We start from the raw sequence: 18,353 nt of genomic DNA on the forward strand, positions 1-18,353 counted from the left end.
CGTACCTACTGTGTGTGAGAAGGAGCTGGTTACACTGTTCCTTATGTCTCAGGTGGAGGAAACTTCACATTTGTTCCGGTTCCTTCAATTCCTTGTCTGTAGGAGAAGGTATCTCTGATCATTCAAGAACAGTAGAGGTAGAAAAGACTAAAGTGATGAATGTAATCGTTCAATTAATATTTATTATGAACATTCGCAAAGGGAAGCCAGCGATACAAACAGTGTCAGTGTCTGACTCCACTGCAGTACTGCAGCACTCAGCTTCTGCACACCAAGTGTGTTGGGCAGATTTACAGCAGTTTACTGACATCCAGACACAACCCAACCCCTGCCCTGCTTCAGGAATGGGACTACCCGATGGAGCACGGACTTTTACCACAGCTCAGATTGCTGCTCCCCTCTCCCAGGGCACTAACCGTTCAAACAAAAACAAAGATTCGCTGTTTAAAACATGTCCTTCACATTTCTCACCCGGTGCCTGCAATAGATGCTCTTTGTATAAATCCTCAGTGTCCGGCTCTGCTTCCACTGCTTGCTGTCCAATGACAACAAACACGATGAGACTGGAACTAAAGCAGGAACGTTCACTACTGGTTTGCAGGGAGAAAGCAGCAATGATTATAAACAGCAGATCCTTCTCATTCTGTCTCCCTTACCCGGGACACACGCTGTCCACACACAGCCCGAGAATGGCCTCTCCCTTCCCCCACTCACTCCACGCACTGAGACCAGTTCTTCCTCCACTCCGCCTGTTACACACAGACCCCGACTCCGCCTGAACTTCCCCCGGACTCAGTGCCGATCTCTGAGCCCATCTGCCCAAAGCGATGTGCTGCTGTAAGAAGGCTGCTGCTCGCTGCCTTACCCCGGGGCCGCGGTGTCTCAATTCCTGGTTGTTTAAACCACCTTCTTCCAATCACTGAGTGAATGGCACTCACAGGCAGGGCTGGGAGAGGGGAGGGCGCATGCGCTCTTCTGCTCACTGGAAATCGACACGGGGGCGGGGCTTATCCCCGCATTCGCAGCTCTCTGCAATAATTCGGCCTTTAAAAATCAAAGTGAACTTTTCCCGATTTACTTTTATCAGAATCTGAGCAAAGGAACTGGGCCTGCGGGACAAGGACAGAGAATGTTTAAAGCTGGGGGCCTTGCCCCTTTGAGATGCTCAATTTGGGATCATTCCGTGCAGGGTGTATTTCACTTCGTGAGCCCGTCTTCACAAAGCAATCCTGCAGAAACATCGGAGGGACGGGGGGGGTAGGAGTGTTTGCTGGGACTGTGCAGGAGTTAATATCTGACAGAAACTGTCCCAGTTTAGTTTAATCAGAGTGAAACACTCAGTCACTGAGAGTAATACCGAACGACCCTGAGCTGCAAGATTACAGGGAGCGCAACAGGCAAGCGAGGGTTAAATATGGGACCTTGTTTCTCTCACTCTCTGACACTGTCCCGCAGTGTGGGATTAATAATGTGTTTGTCTGTGGTACAATATCAGTGAGAGAGGGGACTGCATCTTATGTCTCTCCAATGGGATCTTTCAGGATAAAACCGGACCTCACAGATCAGTCTGGAACTGATACTGTGCATGTTTCTGTGTCTCACCGCCCTGCCTCCCCTGTCTCTCTCTCTCTCAGCCCACTCTCTCTCTGCCGCTATCCCCCTTTCTCTTGAACTGTCTGTTAAGGCGGGATTCTGTTATTTAGCGCGATGTGGAAACACTGTTGGAAGTACAACAGTGAGAATGTTTCTGTTTCTCTCTCTGGTGCAATACATGACGGTGTGGCACTGTGACTGAGCGTAATATGGAGACACTGATATACAATGTAAGACTGATACTGTGCCTGTCTCTCTCTCTTTTCCGCTGATGCTGTACATGAATGTGTGATAGTATCATAGAGCGTAATAAGCAGACACAGTTAGGGAGTTTAAGACTGGTACTGTGTCTCTGTCGCTCTCTCTGATAGCCATCTCTGGGTGTTGAGTATGAGATGGATAGGACACCAGTTACAGTTAAATGTCCCTCCGTTTAGGAGGAGAGAGAGACACACAAAGAGGCTGGTGCGACGGTGAACACATAATTTATATTTTCACGTTAAGCAAACATATTTCTGCGTGCGAACAATACAACAACTTAACAGCAGATATGGGTTAAGCCAGCCTCTGCTGTGATTGGCTCCTGCCCCTGAATCTGGAACAGGCACTGTGAGGAGCGCCAGTCTCAGAGTGTTTAACACTTAGTGAGCTGGGAAACTACAACTAATCCCGAGAATCGGCAGCACAGGCCGAGCGGAGAGGAAACCCTGTGCTGGGAGCTGTAAATCTGGGACAGTTTGTGTTGTGAATGTGCAGATTGTGAACATTGTGTGAGCGAGAGTGTGTTAAAGGGACGGCCGGGTGAGACTAATGTCACTGTGTTTTTATGTGTCCGTCTCATCGCCGGATTCCAGAGTCCCTCTTGTGTAAAATTCAAAGATTTCCCTGTCACAGGATCGCCCTGCTGCCCTGCTCAGGTCTAAAGTGGGAATTAAACGTCAAGTTTGATGTGATTTCAAATTTCAGTCGAAAAACAGAGAAAATGTCCGCGATCGGGTGAGAGAGCGCGATCAGTGCAGCAATGAAACGGGTTTAAATCCAAATTGCTGCCTTCAATTCGGATGAAACTTTTTCGACAACAAACATCCCGGTCTTCGGGACAGAAAGAGACCAGTCTGGGACTCTGGAGGGCCCGGGTTGAATTGGAATCGGACAGTTAATGAGGAGAGAGAAACACAGAGAGGCTGGAGGGGCGGGGAGCTGACAGCAGGATGTCTCCGCCCCGTCCGCTCGCTGCCTTTAAGTTGCTCTGTGCCGCCGCCTCCCGTTTCATTTCTGACCGATCTCTGACTGTCAGAGAGATTTTCCACAGAGTCGCGGACATGACTGACACTGCAGCCGCCGAAACGGCCCCTCCTGCCGCCGCCGCTCAAACCAAGGCTCCCAGTAAGAAGAAGAAGGCGGCTCCCCGCTCCAAGCCAGCCGGTCCCACGTTGGGCGAACAGATCCTCAAGGTTGTGGCCGATGGCAGCGATCGCAAGGGGATGTCCCTGACCGCGATAAAGAAGGCTCTGGCGGCCAAAGGCGTGGATGTGGAGAAGCGCGGGTCCCAGATCAGGTTCAGTATCAAGAGGAATGTGACAAATGGCTTCCTGGTGCAGACCAAGGGCACGGGCGCCTCGGGCTCCTTCAAAGTCGCTAAGAAGGAAAACCAGGGGAAAGTGGGAAGGAAGGTGAAGAAACCGGCAGCCAAGAAATCTCCAGCCAAGAAACCAGCAGCCAAGAAATCTCCGGCCAAGAAACCAGCAGCCAAGAAATCTCCGGCCAAGAAACCAGCAGCCAAGAAGGCGCTAACAGTAAAAAAGACACCGAAAGCGGCGGCTGGGAAGAAGTTGGTGACGAAGAAGACCTCAGGCGCAAAGGTAAAGGCGGCCAAAAAGGTGGAAAAACCGAGGGCCAAGGCCAAATCAGCAAAACCCAAGAAAGCAGCGCCCAAAAAGTAAATAAAAAGTGCAATTTGTAAACATCTGAACCCAAAGGCTCTTCTCAGAGCCACACACGCCTCTCAGAAAAGAGCTGATCCCCGAATCAAATGATCCCTGTCCCGGGGCCGGGCTCAGATTTCAGACAGAAATCATTGAACATGAAGCCAGGATACCTGGTGACTCGCTGATATTGGCTGCACCCACCCCTCCCCCCAGTGTCTGCAATAAAACCCACAGAATGGGATGTCCGGCCCGGGCCTCACTGTAACTGGGGATGTGTTCGGCTCCAGTCTCAGTTCCTGGTCATTGTCATTTCACAGATTCAGTGGGAGAGTCTGAGACGGTGATACTGGCGGAGATACCCCTCCTCACAACTCAAACCCCAAACACCACATTCTCCAAATCAGCTGGAATAAGGTGTTTGTAAACTGCTGAACCCGTCTCTGAGAGGAAGTGTGGGGAGATGAAATAAGGTCTGAGATTGACAGGGAAGGGGCTGTATATAGGCGGGAATATTCGCGATTGTTGATTGTAACGGGACTTTATTTAAAAGCTTCTGGTTCATGGAAGCCTTGAAGATGAATTCCGAGTCTGTAAGGGTTTGTGCGGAGCGCTGTGTTTCGGTTCTATTGTGGGAAAACGGTTTGAAATTGGCGGCTGCAGAAAGCTGGAGGCGGAGCTGGAAGACCAGAGGCCGCTCTCTGCTCTGTCTGTCAATCTTGACTCTGTCTCCTCCCCTTCCCGCCTCTCTCACTCTGCGCTTTCTCAGTCAGGTCGGCTCCGGCTCTATAAAATGGAGCCGGGAGGAGCTCGCTTCTCATTCAGCGGCTGTCTGAGTGAAGAATCATTATGTCTGGTCGAGGTAAAGGTGGTAAAGGACTGGGTAAAGGCGGAGCAAAGCGGCACCGTAAAGTGCTCCGTGATAACATCCAGGGCATCACCAAACCAGCTATCCGCCGCCTGGCTCGCCGTGGCGGTGTCAAGCGGATCTCAGGCCTGATCTACGAGGAGACCCGTGGGGTGCTGAAGGTTTTCCTGGAGAATGTGATCAGGGATGCGGTCACCTACACTGAGCACGCCAAGCGCAAGACGGTCACTGCCATGGATGTGGTGTACGCTCTGAAGCGGCAGGGCCGCACTCTCTATGGATTCGGCGGCTGATTAACTGGACCCTTCTCCCCCAAACACAACACAAAGGCTCTTCTCAGAGCCACCCACCGCCTCACAGAGAGAGCAGTGGCCTGGGGATGGGAGCGTGGACAATTTGGTTGGGAAATGGTTTTGGCTGTTTAATTAATGGAAAGAAATATTTGGATTTATATAGCGCCTTTCACGACCACCGAACGCCTCAAGACCAATCAAGTACTTTTGGAGTGTAGTCGCTGTAGGAATATGGGAATTATTAAATATTTTACAAGTATTGTAAATGTGAGAGATCAGAAATTTCGGCTGACAGTCACAATTACCGGGTGGGATACACAGTCCCCTTTACCCAGACATTACAGTCTTCCCTCACGGATAATTCCTGTCATGTGAGGTTTCTGTGAGAATCGGTTAAATGGGACGGCACTGGCGGGATCGATGCGGGACTTTATGTTTACAGGAAGCAGTGACCGGGGATTTATTCCCGCCCGGTACAGACCGATTAGGGAATGGAACAGAATTCAAACCGGAATGTTACAGAGAAATGGACTTGGTGACTTATAATGGGGCACAATCGCCGTTATAAAGAGCGGGATTTTTAAATTGCTGGCGGGAAATTAGAGTTTCTTTAATCTCTGTTGGTTGATACTGTGAAATTGGCGGGCTTTTTGAAATTGACCAACTGTCAGTTTCAGTTCAGCCAATCAAGGCCCAGTAATCCCCGCCCTTCATTTTCACTCTCGGTGCTTGGTTCAAACTTGATTGGCGGTCGGGCTGCAGCCAATCACAGCCCTTGGGGCGGACCCTCACACACTTTAAAAGGAGGCCCCACATTAACAGTCCCTGTGTCCCAGATTTTTTTTTGTGTTGAGATCCGTTCAGAAAATGGCCAGGACCAAGCAGACAGCGCGCAAATCCACCGGAGGGAAAGCTCCTCGCAAACAGCTGGCGACCAAAGCGGCCCGGAAGAGCGCTCCGGCCACGGGCGGAGTGAAGAAGCCTCATCGCTACAGACCCGGCACCGTGGCTCTAAGGGAAATCCGCCGATACCAGAAATCCACCGAGCTGCTGATCCGCAAACTTCCCTTCCAGCGCCTGGTGCGGGAGATCGCTCAGGACTTCAAGACCGACCTGCGCTTCCAGAGCTCGGCCGTCATGGCCCTGCAGGAGGCCAGCGAGGCTTACCTGGTGGGGCTCTTTGAGGACACCAACCTGTGCGCCATTCACGCCAAGCGAGTCACCATCATGCCCAAAGACATCCAGCTCGCCCGCCGCATCCGCGGGGAGCGCGCCTAGACTCCCCCTGCCTCGGCTCGAAGCTTCAGCACCAAGTGCAACAACGGCTCTTTTCAGAGCCACCAAATCAGCAAAGGAAAGAGCTGCGATCTCCTGTAACCAGAGCTTCGTGTTGTTTATTAACCCATTGTAGGGACGGGCAGAGGGTGAGGGACTGATTGCAGATCGTGTGTTTATATACCAGCTCCGTTCACATAGCAGTTATTGACGATTAACTAATGAACCCTTTAATATTTTCAGAAACTGACATCGGCTTTGCGTCGCTCTGACCTCGAGTTCCCCGGGGCAGAGCACAGATTTCCCCATTCGGTGTTGCCGGAGAATGGGGACAGGCAGATCTGGGAAGCACTGCAATTGACCCAGGTCGTGTGTGTGTACATCGCTCGCTGCTCCAGTGCGGTCTAAACTGACTGGCTTAGTAGAGAAATACACAGCCCGGGAACGGCCGGAGCTCCCGAGAACAGAAGCAGCATTCAAACTATCTCAAACCAGACCAAAATTAAACTAGGCCCTTTTATTACTACATTAATTCATCACCGCCGACTCTCTAGTTTTCAGATAGACTAAAGAATATTTAAGGAACCGGTGGCGGTATTTATACAATTGTTGAGTGACAACTGTAGTTCAATTATTCGCTGTTAACTGGAAGAGTGTATCTGTGAGCAGAGAACCGTAATGCAGAGACTGGGAACTGAAAACTCCCCCATACGGATAAGTGGTAAGCCATTTAGGACTGAGATGAGGAGAAACTTCTTCACTCAAGAGTTGTTAACCTGTGGAATTCCCTACCGCAGAGTTGTTGATGCCAGTTCGTTAGATATATTCAAGAGGGAGTTAGATGCGGCCCTTATAACTAAAGGGATCAAGGGGTATGGAGAGAAAGCAGGAAAGGGGTACTGAGGTGAAAGATCAGCCATGATCTTATTGAATGGTAGTGCAGGCTCGAAGGACCGAATGGCCTACTCCTGCATCTATTTTCTATGTTTACAGGTCTAAAACAGACCAATCTCTAGGTACATGAATTAAAGGGCTCTGACTCCATTAAGACAGTAAGCAGCCCTTTCACAGATACTGTGGGTGGCTCTGAAAAGAGCCTTTGGGTTATTAGATTAAATCTTGTCCGCTTTATTTGGTCTTGGACGAAGTGGTGGTTTTCTTGGGCAGCAGCACAGCCTGGATATTCGGCAGCACTCCACCCTGAGCGATGGTCACCTTTCACAGCAGCTTGTTGAGCTCCTCGTCGTTGCGAATGGCCAGCTGCAGGTGTCTGGGACTTTGTGTTGTCGCGGGCCGCATTGCCGGCCAGCTCCAGGATTTCAGCGGTCAGATACTCGAGCACAGCAGCCATGTAGATCGGGGCTCCGGCACCCACACGCTCAGCGTAGTTCCCCTTTCGCAGGAGCCTGTGAACACGGCCCACAGGGAACTGCAGTCCGGCTCGGGAGGAGCGAGACTTGGCCTTGGCCCGAGCTTTAGCGCCGGTTTTTCCTCTTCCAGACATTTCCACAAGTTCAGACAAAGAATGAGAAACTCCTCCCACATCAGCCCTCCTTATAGCTTCTGGAGGGATGCAGAGAGCGAACCTGTGATTGGTCGCCCTGAAGTGGATTTCATTGGTCTTTTCCGCTGACCAATTACCATCTGTTTAGCCCGCCAATGAAAAGAGGGCGAAAATTACTGTTCGACTTCCAACGAATCTTCAATTTCAAAAACCCCGGCAATAATTTTTACAATGCGGATTATGTTAATAAATTCACCATTAGCCAAAGATTTCCAAACACTTTTTATTTCCTTTTGTCGTATTCCATATTGCTTCCAAATTCCAGGATATTACAATTAAGATGAAATTCGGGCCCAGTTTCAAACGTTCTGTAACGGGACACATTCCAGCTCAATCTTTGTACAATTTGGGAATCACAGATCATGGATCGATCCTCCGCACAGGCGGGAGTGAGACCAGAACTGGGAGTTCTTCTGTGAAAAGAGAAGAGGGACACAGGGTTCAAACTCCCTGTTCTGGTCTCTGTAAGAACTCCCAGTCTGGGCCGTTGCACTCGGAGTCTCGGATTAATAAGCGGGTTGAGCCGAACTAGATTTTTTTTATATATTTAAAAGGGCTTGAGAGAGAATGAGGGGACTAAAGTCTGAGTTTCACCTCCTAAAATAAGATCATAATTCATTGGCAGGCGACCACGGACAGTGTGTGCAGTTTACTGGGAGGGAAATTCATCAGCGAAGTTAAGATTGAACCGGACAGTAAAACCGCTTATCTGAGAATTCAAATCTAAATCTACAGCTGGAACTTTAAATGTTGTCAAACACACTTGCTCAGGAAATAACTACAGTAAATTGAGTTTAAAGGGTGATGTGTTTGTGCAGCTCTTTCAGAGACGTTGTGGGTGGCTCTTAAAAGAGCCGTTGTGTTTGGGGTTTGTTCTGTCAGGACAGCGTGGAGTTTTACTTGGAGCTGGTGTACTTGGTCACCGCCTTTGTCCCTTCCGAAACGGCGTGCTTGGCCAGCTCCCCGGGCAGCAGCAGGCGCACGGCGGTCTGGATCTCCCGAGAGCTGATGGTGGATCGCTTGTTGTAATGGGCCAGGCGGGAAGCCTCACCCGCGATGCGCTCGAAAATATCGTTCACAAAGGAGTTCATGATGCCCATGGCCTTAGAGGAGATGCCGGTGTCGGGGTGAACCTGCTTCATCACTTTGTAGATGTAGATGGAGTAACTCTCCTTTCTCGACTTCCTGCGCCTCTTGCCGCCCTTCGGTGGCGTTTTCTTGATCACTTTCTTGGCGCCTTTCTTGGCAGTAACTGATTTCTTCTCTTCAGGCATCGCCTTGTTCAATCCGACCCAGACATGACGTAAACTCAGCTCGGAGCTCGCATTATATAGGCAGCCCCACACTCCGCCCACAGCCCTATGCTAATGAGGGATTGGTGAAGGCAACGATTGTGATTGGTTCATTCGCTGCGTTGTCAATTTCCATTGTTCTGTAATTCTCGGATTGGATATTTAAAGAGACCAATCAGATTTACTGCTCGCCACAATCTCAAATTCTTGAATTAGGTCATCAGTTACATCCCCTCCCGAGCCATATTCTGTTATTTATCGATCTAGATGTCAACATGTTCGACAGACATTGACCGGTTTGTATCCGAGATTGCTTGAGGGTCACTTCTGGTCAGGTCTTGGGAGTCCTTCTGTGAGGGCAAAAAACCCTCACTGTCCTTCCGCCCTGATGCTGCCTTCCTCCCACACCTTTCTTATCTGTCACTGCTGTAACTATATTAGTTGTTTCAGTATTACCTTCACTGGAATATGCCGTACCTTCTGTGCCGTAAACGGCCTATTTCCCTTAGCACAAGGGAATTAAAGTAATTGGCAGGTTTAGAGGGGAAATTTCTTCACGCAGAGGGTGGGGGTCTGGAACTCACTGCCTGAATGGGTGGTCGAGGCAGAAAACCCACCCACCCGAAGACCACCTAATAAGACTGTGTTCTTCTGCCATCTGGGGAGTGCACCCCAGCAAAACACCCACCCAGCACTGTGAGGGGAGACCTGCCCTCACAGCTTCCCTCTTTCCCACCCCCTCACTCTCTCACTCTCTCTCGCTCTCTCTCTCTCTGTCTCTCCCCTCTCTCCGAGAGCACTTTCCTCCTAATTAAAAAATCAAGACAACTGAGCAGAGGGAGCAAGGCCCCTCCCCAATCGTTAACTAGGGGAGAGGTGTGCCTCATTAAGAGCTCCCTCTGCTCACATATTTAACAAGGCCTATTAAGACAATTAAGGTCTGTGACTCTGGGGTAAGTGTAGCCCTTAAAGGGACCCCGTGATGGCGACCCCATCCACGTCGGTGGCAGGGCCAGTTAAGACTTACGCGCAAGCGGCATCCGTAGCCACGGCGCTTCCTACGCCTCCTGCTGCCCTGCCACCATTTAGATTAATAACTAAAAAACATGGGGTCAAGAGCTACACTCACCCCACTATGAGCATCAAGGAGTGCGTGCGGGTGATGGCTGGGGTAGTCGGCCCCTCGGCCATAATCGTGGCCTCCATGATGTCCGGGAAGGCTGTGTTCTTCCTGGGGTCGGAGCGGGCGGTGTCCCTGGCCCTGAAAAGGGGCTCATGGTGGGCGGGACATTCCAGCCGGTGGACCCTCTCGAGGCCACCGCGCAGAGTGTCATTCTTTCGAATGTCCCGCCCTTTGTTCCTGCTGAGCTCCTGCTCCCCCACCTACATCAACTGGGTGAGGCAAGGTCGGGGATTAACCCGATACCGCTCGGCCTCAGGGAGACCAGCCTGCGTCACGTGTTCTCCTTCCGCCGCCAGCTTTTTGTCCGGCTGGTGCGGGAGGAGACGACGGAGGGCACCTTCAACGTGGTGCATGAGGGGACTGCCTACCGCGTCTTTTGGATGTCGGACGGCGTGCGGTGCCATGCCTGTAGGGAGGTGGGGCATGTTCGTAAGAACTGCCCCACCTCCAAGGTTGCCAAAACACCAAAGGCGGCCAAGGCTGGCGCCGCCGCCACCCCTCCCCCTAGTAGCCTCCGCGTGGGTGCGCGGACATCGTCGGAGGCCTTTGTCTTCATGGCCTCCGGCGGGGGGTAGAGTGAGCGTCCGGGCGGAAGGAAGGCATGGAGGAAGGTGAAATACCTCGAGACGGGTCCCCTCAGTGCGCCGGACAGCCCGATCACCACGCTCGGCCTACCCGTCGTCACCGGCAAGCGACCAATTCTGCAGAGAGGCTCGGGCGCGGGCAAGAAAAACAAAAGGGGGGAGCAGAGCGGGAGGCCTCGGCACACATGGAGGTCTCCCTGCCTCCGCATCCCCCTCAGACAAAAAAGGAGGCGCCGCTCCAATGAGGCAGAGGGAGAACAACATCCCTCCACGGAGAAGTCGATGCCTGCCGCATGTCCTGCGTCCCCCACCAGCGCCCCCAAACCGCACCGTAGGCGGGGGGAATCTGTCCCCAGGGAGGGTCAGACAGTCGAGGCTGCCCAGCCTCTGCCTCCCGGGGATGGCGAGGAAGATCTACCTGTTGTGGGGGCCTGGGGCCGGCGGAGGAATGCGTCGCCGCCGGGTCGGGCGTCCCAGGGACTGAGGCGGGCGGGGCTGAAAAGGCCGAACCTGAGCCCGCCCAGCCAATATACAACATCTCCCGGGATCTGCTCGATCTGGCAGATAAAGAAAATTTTTATAATTTTAAAGAACCTACACACGCTGGGCTGGGGGCTGGCGGGGGGGAAGGGGGAAGAACACCAACCCTCGCCCCCAACTTTGGAGCTGGGGGACTTGGAGGACCTGGAGCGGTTCTTCAACCAGGTCTCTCCATGTTCCCCGGTGCCTACTGCTGCCGCTTCCTGACCCAGCATCACAATTAAAAGAGCCCAGTAGGGACTCCTCTGCCGACGATCCTGGGGGTGGGATCGGGGCTGAGCCAGGGGCTGATGGAGTGGCCGGGCCATTTGCTGTACCTTGGGTGGTTGATGGACCAGCTGCTGGCGGCGACCTGCCGGAGGGAGATGGGGACTCGGTGGAGGGCGCGGGTGAAGATCTGGAGTCCATCGCCAGTGAGGTGGTGGATCTCCTCGTGCCCGCTGCTGAGTACCCCCCTCATTCCTGTAAAGGAGCTCCGGGACTTTATGATCCAGAGCCAGGGTCACCGCAACCGAGCCCACCTGCCCCTGGAAAAATGGTCCGAGCTGGCGCTCCTCATCAGGTCCGTCCGCGCTGCCGCTAAAACCATGGCTGCGGGTGGGCCCTTATCAAAGGCGCAAAGCCTTGAGCTGCGCCAGTTCAAAACGTTCCTCGCTGGGCTGCTGAGGGAGTGGAGGTCAACACATGACTCCATTCCCCCGCCACAATAGATTAAGTAAAGGTTGCACTGTGCTTTTGTCATGAAGATAACCATAGCCAGCCTCAACATCAATGGCGGCAGAGAGGCACGCCATAGATTTAACAAAATTTTGCTCCTGCGGGAGGGGAAATATGCGGTGTGCGTTCTGCAAGAAACCCACACCATTCCGGGAAACAAAGCCACGTGGCTCCTGGAATGGCAAGGAGAGGTCCGCATGAGCCACCTCACTGCCACTTCTTGTGGGGTGGCCAACTTGCTGGCCCCGCATTTTCAGCCGGAGATCTTGGGGTCGAGGAGCACGTGCCAGGCCGCTTGCTGCACGTCATGGTTCACCTGGGGGACGTGCCGCTCCATCTCCTGAATGTGTACACCCCTCAGCCTGGCCCGCAGCAAACGCGCTTCTTCGAAGAAGTGTCCGCTCTTCTTGGCTCCGTCGATGTCGGCAACTGCATTGTCCTCGGAGGGGATTTCAACTGCACCCTCGAGGCGAGGGACCGCTCCGGTGCCCCGCAGTGCATGACAGCGATCGAGAAGTTGAGGGACCTGGTCGGGTCCTTCGACTTGGTGGATGTCTGGTGAAATCTCCATCCCGACTCCAGCACCTTTACTTGGGTGAGGCCTGGAGTAGGATCGTCCAGAATCGACCGCCTTTACGCGTCTCGGGCATACGTTTCCTATGTTCTGGCCTCCATGCGGCCGGTGCCGTGTTCGGACCACCACCTGGTGTGGGCGGAGCTCGCTTCGCTCCGCGCGAGGACAGGGTCCGCGTACTGGCATTTTAACAACCAGCTGCTGGAGGATGAGCGGTTCCAGGACTCGTTCCATCTTTTCTGGGCCGACTGGAGAAGGAAGCAGGGGGGCTTCCCCTCCTTGAGGTTATGGTGGGACGTGGGCAAGGCTCACGTCCGTGTATTCTGCAAAGAGTATGCGAGGGGGTCGACCAAGGGTCGGGCGCCTAGAAAAAGAGGTGCTCGACCTGGAATCCCGTGTCAGTCACGTCGTCGAGGACCCGGCCCTGCGGACGGTGTACGAAGCGAAGAAGGCCGTGCTGAAGGACCTGCAGTTCCTCGGGTCCCGAGGCGCATTCGTGAGGTCGCGGATCTGGTTCCTGCGGGATCTGGACCGCAACTCCCACCATTTCTACTCACTGGAAAAAAGACAGGGTGTCCATAAGCAGCTCTTGACGCTGCTGGCCGACGACGGCTCTCTCGTCTCGGATCCGGAGGGCGTCAGCAACAGGGCCCGAGAATATTGCGGGGCTCTGTTCTCTCCGGAGCCGTCCAATGAGGAAGCGCATCGTGTTTTTTGGGAGGACCTGCCGAAGGTCGGCCCAGAGGAGGGCGAAAATCTGGAAGCTCCGCTCAGCCTGGCGGAGCTGACCGGCGCCCTCGACCAGCTCTCGAGGGGAAAAGCCCTGGGGCTGGACAGGCTGACTGTGGAGTTCCACAGGGCATTCTGGGATGTCCTGGGGGGAGACAACACGCGGGTCCTGGGGGAAAGTCTGGCGACCGGGGAGATGCCCCTCTCTTGGTGCAGGGCAGTTATCGTCCTGCTGCCTAAGAAGGGTGATCTCCGCCTACTTAAGAACTGGCGCCCAGTCTCCCTTCTCAGCACGGACTACAAAATCTTCACAAGGGTGATGTCTGCTCGCCTTAGCGCCGTGCTGGACCACATGATCCACCCCAACCAATCCTACACGGTCCTGGGCCGGACAATCCACGATAACATACATATGGTCCGGGACATCATCAATCACTCCCAGGAGGCTGGTCTGTCGGTCGCCTTCCTATCTCGCGACCAAGAGAAGGCGTTCAACAGGGTGGATCATGACTATCTTTTCGGAACTCTGCACGCTTTCGGTTTCGGGACGCATTTTGTCACCCGAATCCGACTTTTGTATGCCGCCACGGAGTATCTGATTAAGGTTAATGGGTCCTTGACGGCACTCCTTCGCTTTAGGAGAGGGGTGCGCTAGGGATGCCCCATGTCCGGCCAGTTATATGCCATCTGCGTGCAGCCTTCCTGCGCCTCCTGCGGACGAGGTTGATGGGACTGGCTCTGCAAGGGCCGGGCATGGAGGCCGTCCTCTTGGCTTATGTCGATGATGTGCTCCTCATGGTAGAGGATCCCGTTGACCTGTGGAGGATGCGTGAGTGCAAGGAGATTTACTCGGCCGCATCCTCCGCCAGGATCAACTGGGAGAAATGTTCCGGACTCCTGGTGGGTCAGTGGTGGGTGGATTTCCTGCTGGAGGAGCTCAGGCCTTTTGCCTGGAGTACGACCCATCTCCTCTATCTGGGAGTCTACCTTAGCCCCGACGAGGAAGCCTGGCCGGCAAATTGGCAAGAGCTGGAGGCCAAGGTCACCGCTCGCCTAGAGCGTTGGACAGGACTGCTCCAAATGCTGTCCTACAGGAGTCGACTGCTAGTCATAAACCAGCTGGTGGCCGCCATGCTGTGGTACCGGCTGGTCACTTTGACCCCTCCCCCTGCGTTTGTCGCCAGGATACAGAAGAAGCTGGTGGACTGTTTCTGGAACAACAGGAAGCACTGGGTCTCTGCGGCGGTCTTGAGTCTCCCGCTTAGGGAGGGCGGTCAGTCGTTGGTGTGCGTCAGCACCCAGCAAGCGACTTTCCGTCTTCAGACTCTGCAGAGATACCTTCACGTTGAGCCCCCTCTTAGGTGGTGTGCGCTGGCGACTTATTTCTTCCGCCAGCAGCACAGCCTCAACTACGACATGCATCTCCTGTTTGTGAGCTTGGGGGGCATCAGGACCGGCTTCCAGGACTGCCTGTCTTTTACCAGGAACTCATCAGGGTCTGGAACAAAGTCTCCACCAAGCGCAGCTCTCCACCGGCTGGAGTGGCGGCTGTCCTGCAGGAGCCGCTGCTCGGGAATCCGTACCTCCACGACCGAAGTTTCAGGTGGCAGTCCGACGAGAGGGCTGCGGCTGGCGAGGTGACCAGGGTCAGGGACCTGCTCAATGGCGGAGGAGCGGGCTGGATGGCACCAGACATGCTGGTACGGCGCCTAAATTCGGCCGACGTCCACCGCGCGGCCGATGCCATCGAGTCGCTAAAAACAGCTCTGGGCCCTGACTCCGTTTGGTGTGTTGAGGAGGCTCAAGCACGTGAGGAGATCCCGTCCGAACTGACCCCAGTCCGGACGGAATTCCTCATCGGCGCCAAACCCCGGAACCTCCCTCGGGAGCCGGCACCTCACAACTTGAGCCACCTCGGGGAAATCCCCTCCGTCCCTTTCAGTTCTGCATGGAGGGGGTCCTGCACACTCTCAACCTTGCCATCCTCGTCTGCTGTCCGGACACGCCATGGCGTACCATCTTGCTGTCCGGAGGAGGCGGGGGTCCCCGATGGAGTGCACTCTATGCGGGAGTCCTCCCATTATTTATCGGGGACTTGGCCTGGAGGGTGGTACACGGAGCAGTCCCATGCAATAAATTTTTAAGTCGGTTCATGGGCTCCCAGGCCGCCTGCAATTTCTGCAGTCTGGAAGAGTCCGTGTTCCACGTTTTTAGTGAATGCACGAGGTTGCAGCCCCTGTTCCATTATTAAAAGGGGCTGCTCCTCAATTTCTGGCTGCACTTCAATTCCACACTCCTGATCTTTGGGCACCCTGTGCGGAGGGGAGCGGGTAGGTCCGAAGGCCTCCTTGTAGGACTGCTCCTGGGCACGGCCAAGGGTGCCATCAGCCGGTCCAGGCAGCGGGCGGTCGTTCAGCCTGACTGGCTGCCTCTCTTCCATGCTTACATCCGGGCCAGGGTGTCCCTTGAGATGGAGCACGCGGTGTCCACCGGTACACTCGCGGCCTTCCGCGAGAGGTGGGCGCCGGAGGGACTGGAGTGTATTGTCACCCCCGGCACCAAATTTTAATATGATTTTATATGTTTTAAAGTTTAATTTGTTTTAATTGCTGGGTTTTAGTGTCCCCCTCCCCTTTTATAGGGGGCACTTGTAAATTATGGTTTTTCTGCCCAAAAAAAACCCCACAAAAATAACCAAAAAAAAAAGGGCACGTGAAAAGTGTTTGGAGTGTCCCCCAGATCAGGGGGCACTTGGATTAATTTATTATGTTTTCCCCAAAAGAGTTGTGCCATAAACGGCCTATTTCCCTTAGCACAGGGGACATAAATTTAAATTAATTGGCAGAAGGTTTAGAGGGGAAATTTCTTCACGCAGAGGCTGGGGGTCTGGAACTCACTGCCTGAATGGGTGGTCGAGGCAGAAACCCTCACCACATTTAAAACTACTTGGATGTGCACTTGAAGTGCCATAACCTGCAGGGTTACGGACCTGGAGCTGGAGCTGGAAAGTGGGATGAGGCTGGATAACCTTTTGTTGGCCGGCACGGACACGATGGGCCGAAGTGGCCTCCTTCCATGCTGGAAGCTTCGATGATAAATGTCTATAATTCTGAAACTAAAAGGATATATCATCCATCGTGCATATGCGGATTTAAAACATATAGACCTTGGCGAAAATATCTATCTATACAGAACAAAATATAAATCAACGATATCTCCCTCCACCCCAGCCCCCTCCCCCACTCCCTGTGAGGCGGTGGTTGGCACTGAGACGAGCCTTTGCTTTGTGCTTGGGGGAGAGGGTCGTGTTGAATCCATAGAAAGTGCGGCCCTGCCGTTTCAGAGTGTACACCACATCCATGTCATTGGCCGTCTTGCGCTTGGCTGCTCAGTGCAGGTCTAAACTGGCCGGCTAAAGAAGAGAAATACACAGCCCGGGAACGGCCGGAGCTCCCGGGAACAGAGCCAGCATTCAAACTCTCAAACCAGACCAGAATTAAATTAGGCCCTTTTAATAACAGCCGACTCTCTTCATACAGCTTTCATTGATAGACTAAAGAATATTTAAGGAACCGGTTGCGGTAATTATACAAGTTTTGAGTCTCTGACAACTGTAGTTTAATTATTAGCTGCTAACTCGAACAGTTTGGGTGAGCAGAGAACCGTAATGCAGATACCAGGAACTGAAAACTCCCGCATACAGGTCTGAAACAGACCAATTTATCGGTACCTGAACTGAAGGTCTCCAATAATACAGTAAGCAGCCCTTTCAGATACTGTGAGTGGCTCTGAAAAGAGCCTTTGGGTTATTAGATTAAATCTTATCTGCTTTACTTGCTCTTGGACGAAGTGGTGGTTTTCTTGGGCAGCAGCACAGCCTGGATATTAGGCAGCACCCCGCCCTGAGCGATGGTCACCTTTCCAAGCAGCTTGTTGAGCTCCTCGTCGTTGCGGATGGCCAGCTGCAGGTGTCTAGGGATGATGCGGGTCTTTTTGTTGTCGCGGGCCGCATTGCCGGCCAGCTCCAGGATTTCAGCGGTCAGATACTCGAGCACAGCAGCCATGTAGACCGGGGCTCCGGCACCCACACGCTCAGCGTAGTTCCTCTTTCGCAGGAGCCTGTGAACACGGCCCACAGGGAACTGCAGTCCAGCCCGGGAGGAGCGAGACTTGGCCTTGGCCCGAGCTTTACCGCCGGTTTTTCCTCTTCCAGACATTTCCACAATCCGCAGGTTCAGACAAAGAATGAGAAACTTCTCCCACATCTGCCCTTCTTATACCTTCTGGAGGGATGCAGGGAGCGAACTTGGGATTGGTCACTCTGTCGTGGATTTCATTGGCCTTTTCCGATGACCAATCACAGCCTGTTTAGTCCACCAATGAAAGGAGGGCGGAAATTACTGGTTCCCAACAGTCAGAATCTAACGATTTTTAAAATTCAAAAATCCCGCCAATAATTGTTAAAATTGCGGATTATGTTAGTAACTTCACCATTAGCCATATATTTCTAAACAATTTGTTTCCTTTTATCTTATTCCATGTTTGCCTTGCAAATTCCAGCCTGTTACAATCAAGATTAAATTCGGCTTCAGCTTCAAACTGTCTGTAACGGGCGGGACTCAGTCCCCACTGATTCTGTAACGGGACACATTCCAGCTCCATCTTTGTAAAAGTGAACTTCTTTTCACAGGAGCTGCTGTGGGAGTGAGACCAGAACGGAGAGTCCTTCTGTGAAAAGAGAAGAGGGACAGAGTGTTCAAACTGCCCCTGTTCTAGTCTCCAAGAACTCCCATTCTGGGTTGTTACACTGCGGGGAGTCTCGGGTTAATAAACAGACTGAGCGCAACGGAATAAAACAAAACGTGAAAAGGGCTTGAGTGAGAATGTGACTGAAATCGGAGTTTCCTCGCCCCCCAAAATAAATTCGTCGGCAGGCGCTGTTAATGAACGGGTCTGAGGACAAAGGGAAAGCGACCAGGGACGTGTTTGTAGTTGACTCTGCAGGAAATTCCAGCGACACCAAGGTCGAACCCCTCAGTGAAGCTGCTTATGAGAATTCAAATCTAAATCTACAGCTGGAACTGCAAAGGTTCTCTCACACAGTTGTTCGGGAAATAATTACAGTAAATTCAGTCTAAAGGGAGATGTGTTTGTGCAGCTTTCAATGATGTTGTGGGTGGCTCTTAAAAGAGCCGTTGTGTTTTGGGTTTGTTGTC

At 53.0% G+C, this 18,353-nt stretch overlaps 1 protein-coding gene and 1 long non-coding RNA gene across 3 annotated transcripts in view; one reads left to right on the forward strand and one right to left on the reverse strand.

Moving 5' to 3' along the window:
• LOC139273683 (uncharacterized) overlaps positions 1-18,353 on the reverse strand; it is a 75,654-nt gene that overhangs the window by 20,390 nt on the left and 36,911 nt on the right. The window contains exon 3 of one of the 2 annotated variants that reach the window (XR_011595287.1): positions 6-96. The exons of the other annotated variant lie outside the window; for it this stretch is intronic. This is a non-coding gene — a long non-coding RNA (uncharacterized lncRNA). The remainder of the gene's footprint in view (positions 1-5; positions 97-18,353) is intronic. 2 annotated transcript variants of the gene reach the window in all.
• On the forward strand, positions 828-5,906 carry LOC139272881 (histone H3-like; the record flags this gene model as incomplete). Its single annotated transcript, XM_070888986.1, has 3 exons — positions 828-837; positions 3,313-3,532; positions 5,534-5,906. Coding segments are annotated over exons 1-3 (603 nt in total), but the record flags the coding sequence as incomplete, so codon positions are not given.

Source organism: Pristiophorus japonicus, chromosome 9 (genome assembly GCF_044704955.1).
Source record: "Pristiophorus japonicus isolate sPriJap1 chromosome 9, sPriJap1.hap1, whole genome shotgun sequence".
Classification (NCBI taxonomy): Eukaryota; Metazoa; Chordata; class Chondrichthyes; family Pristiophoridae; genus Pristiophorus; species Pristiophorus japonicus.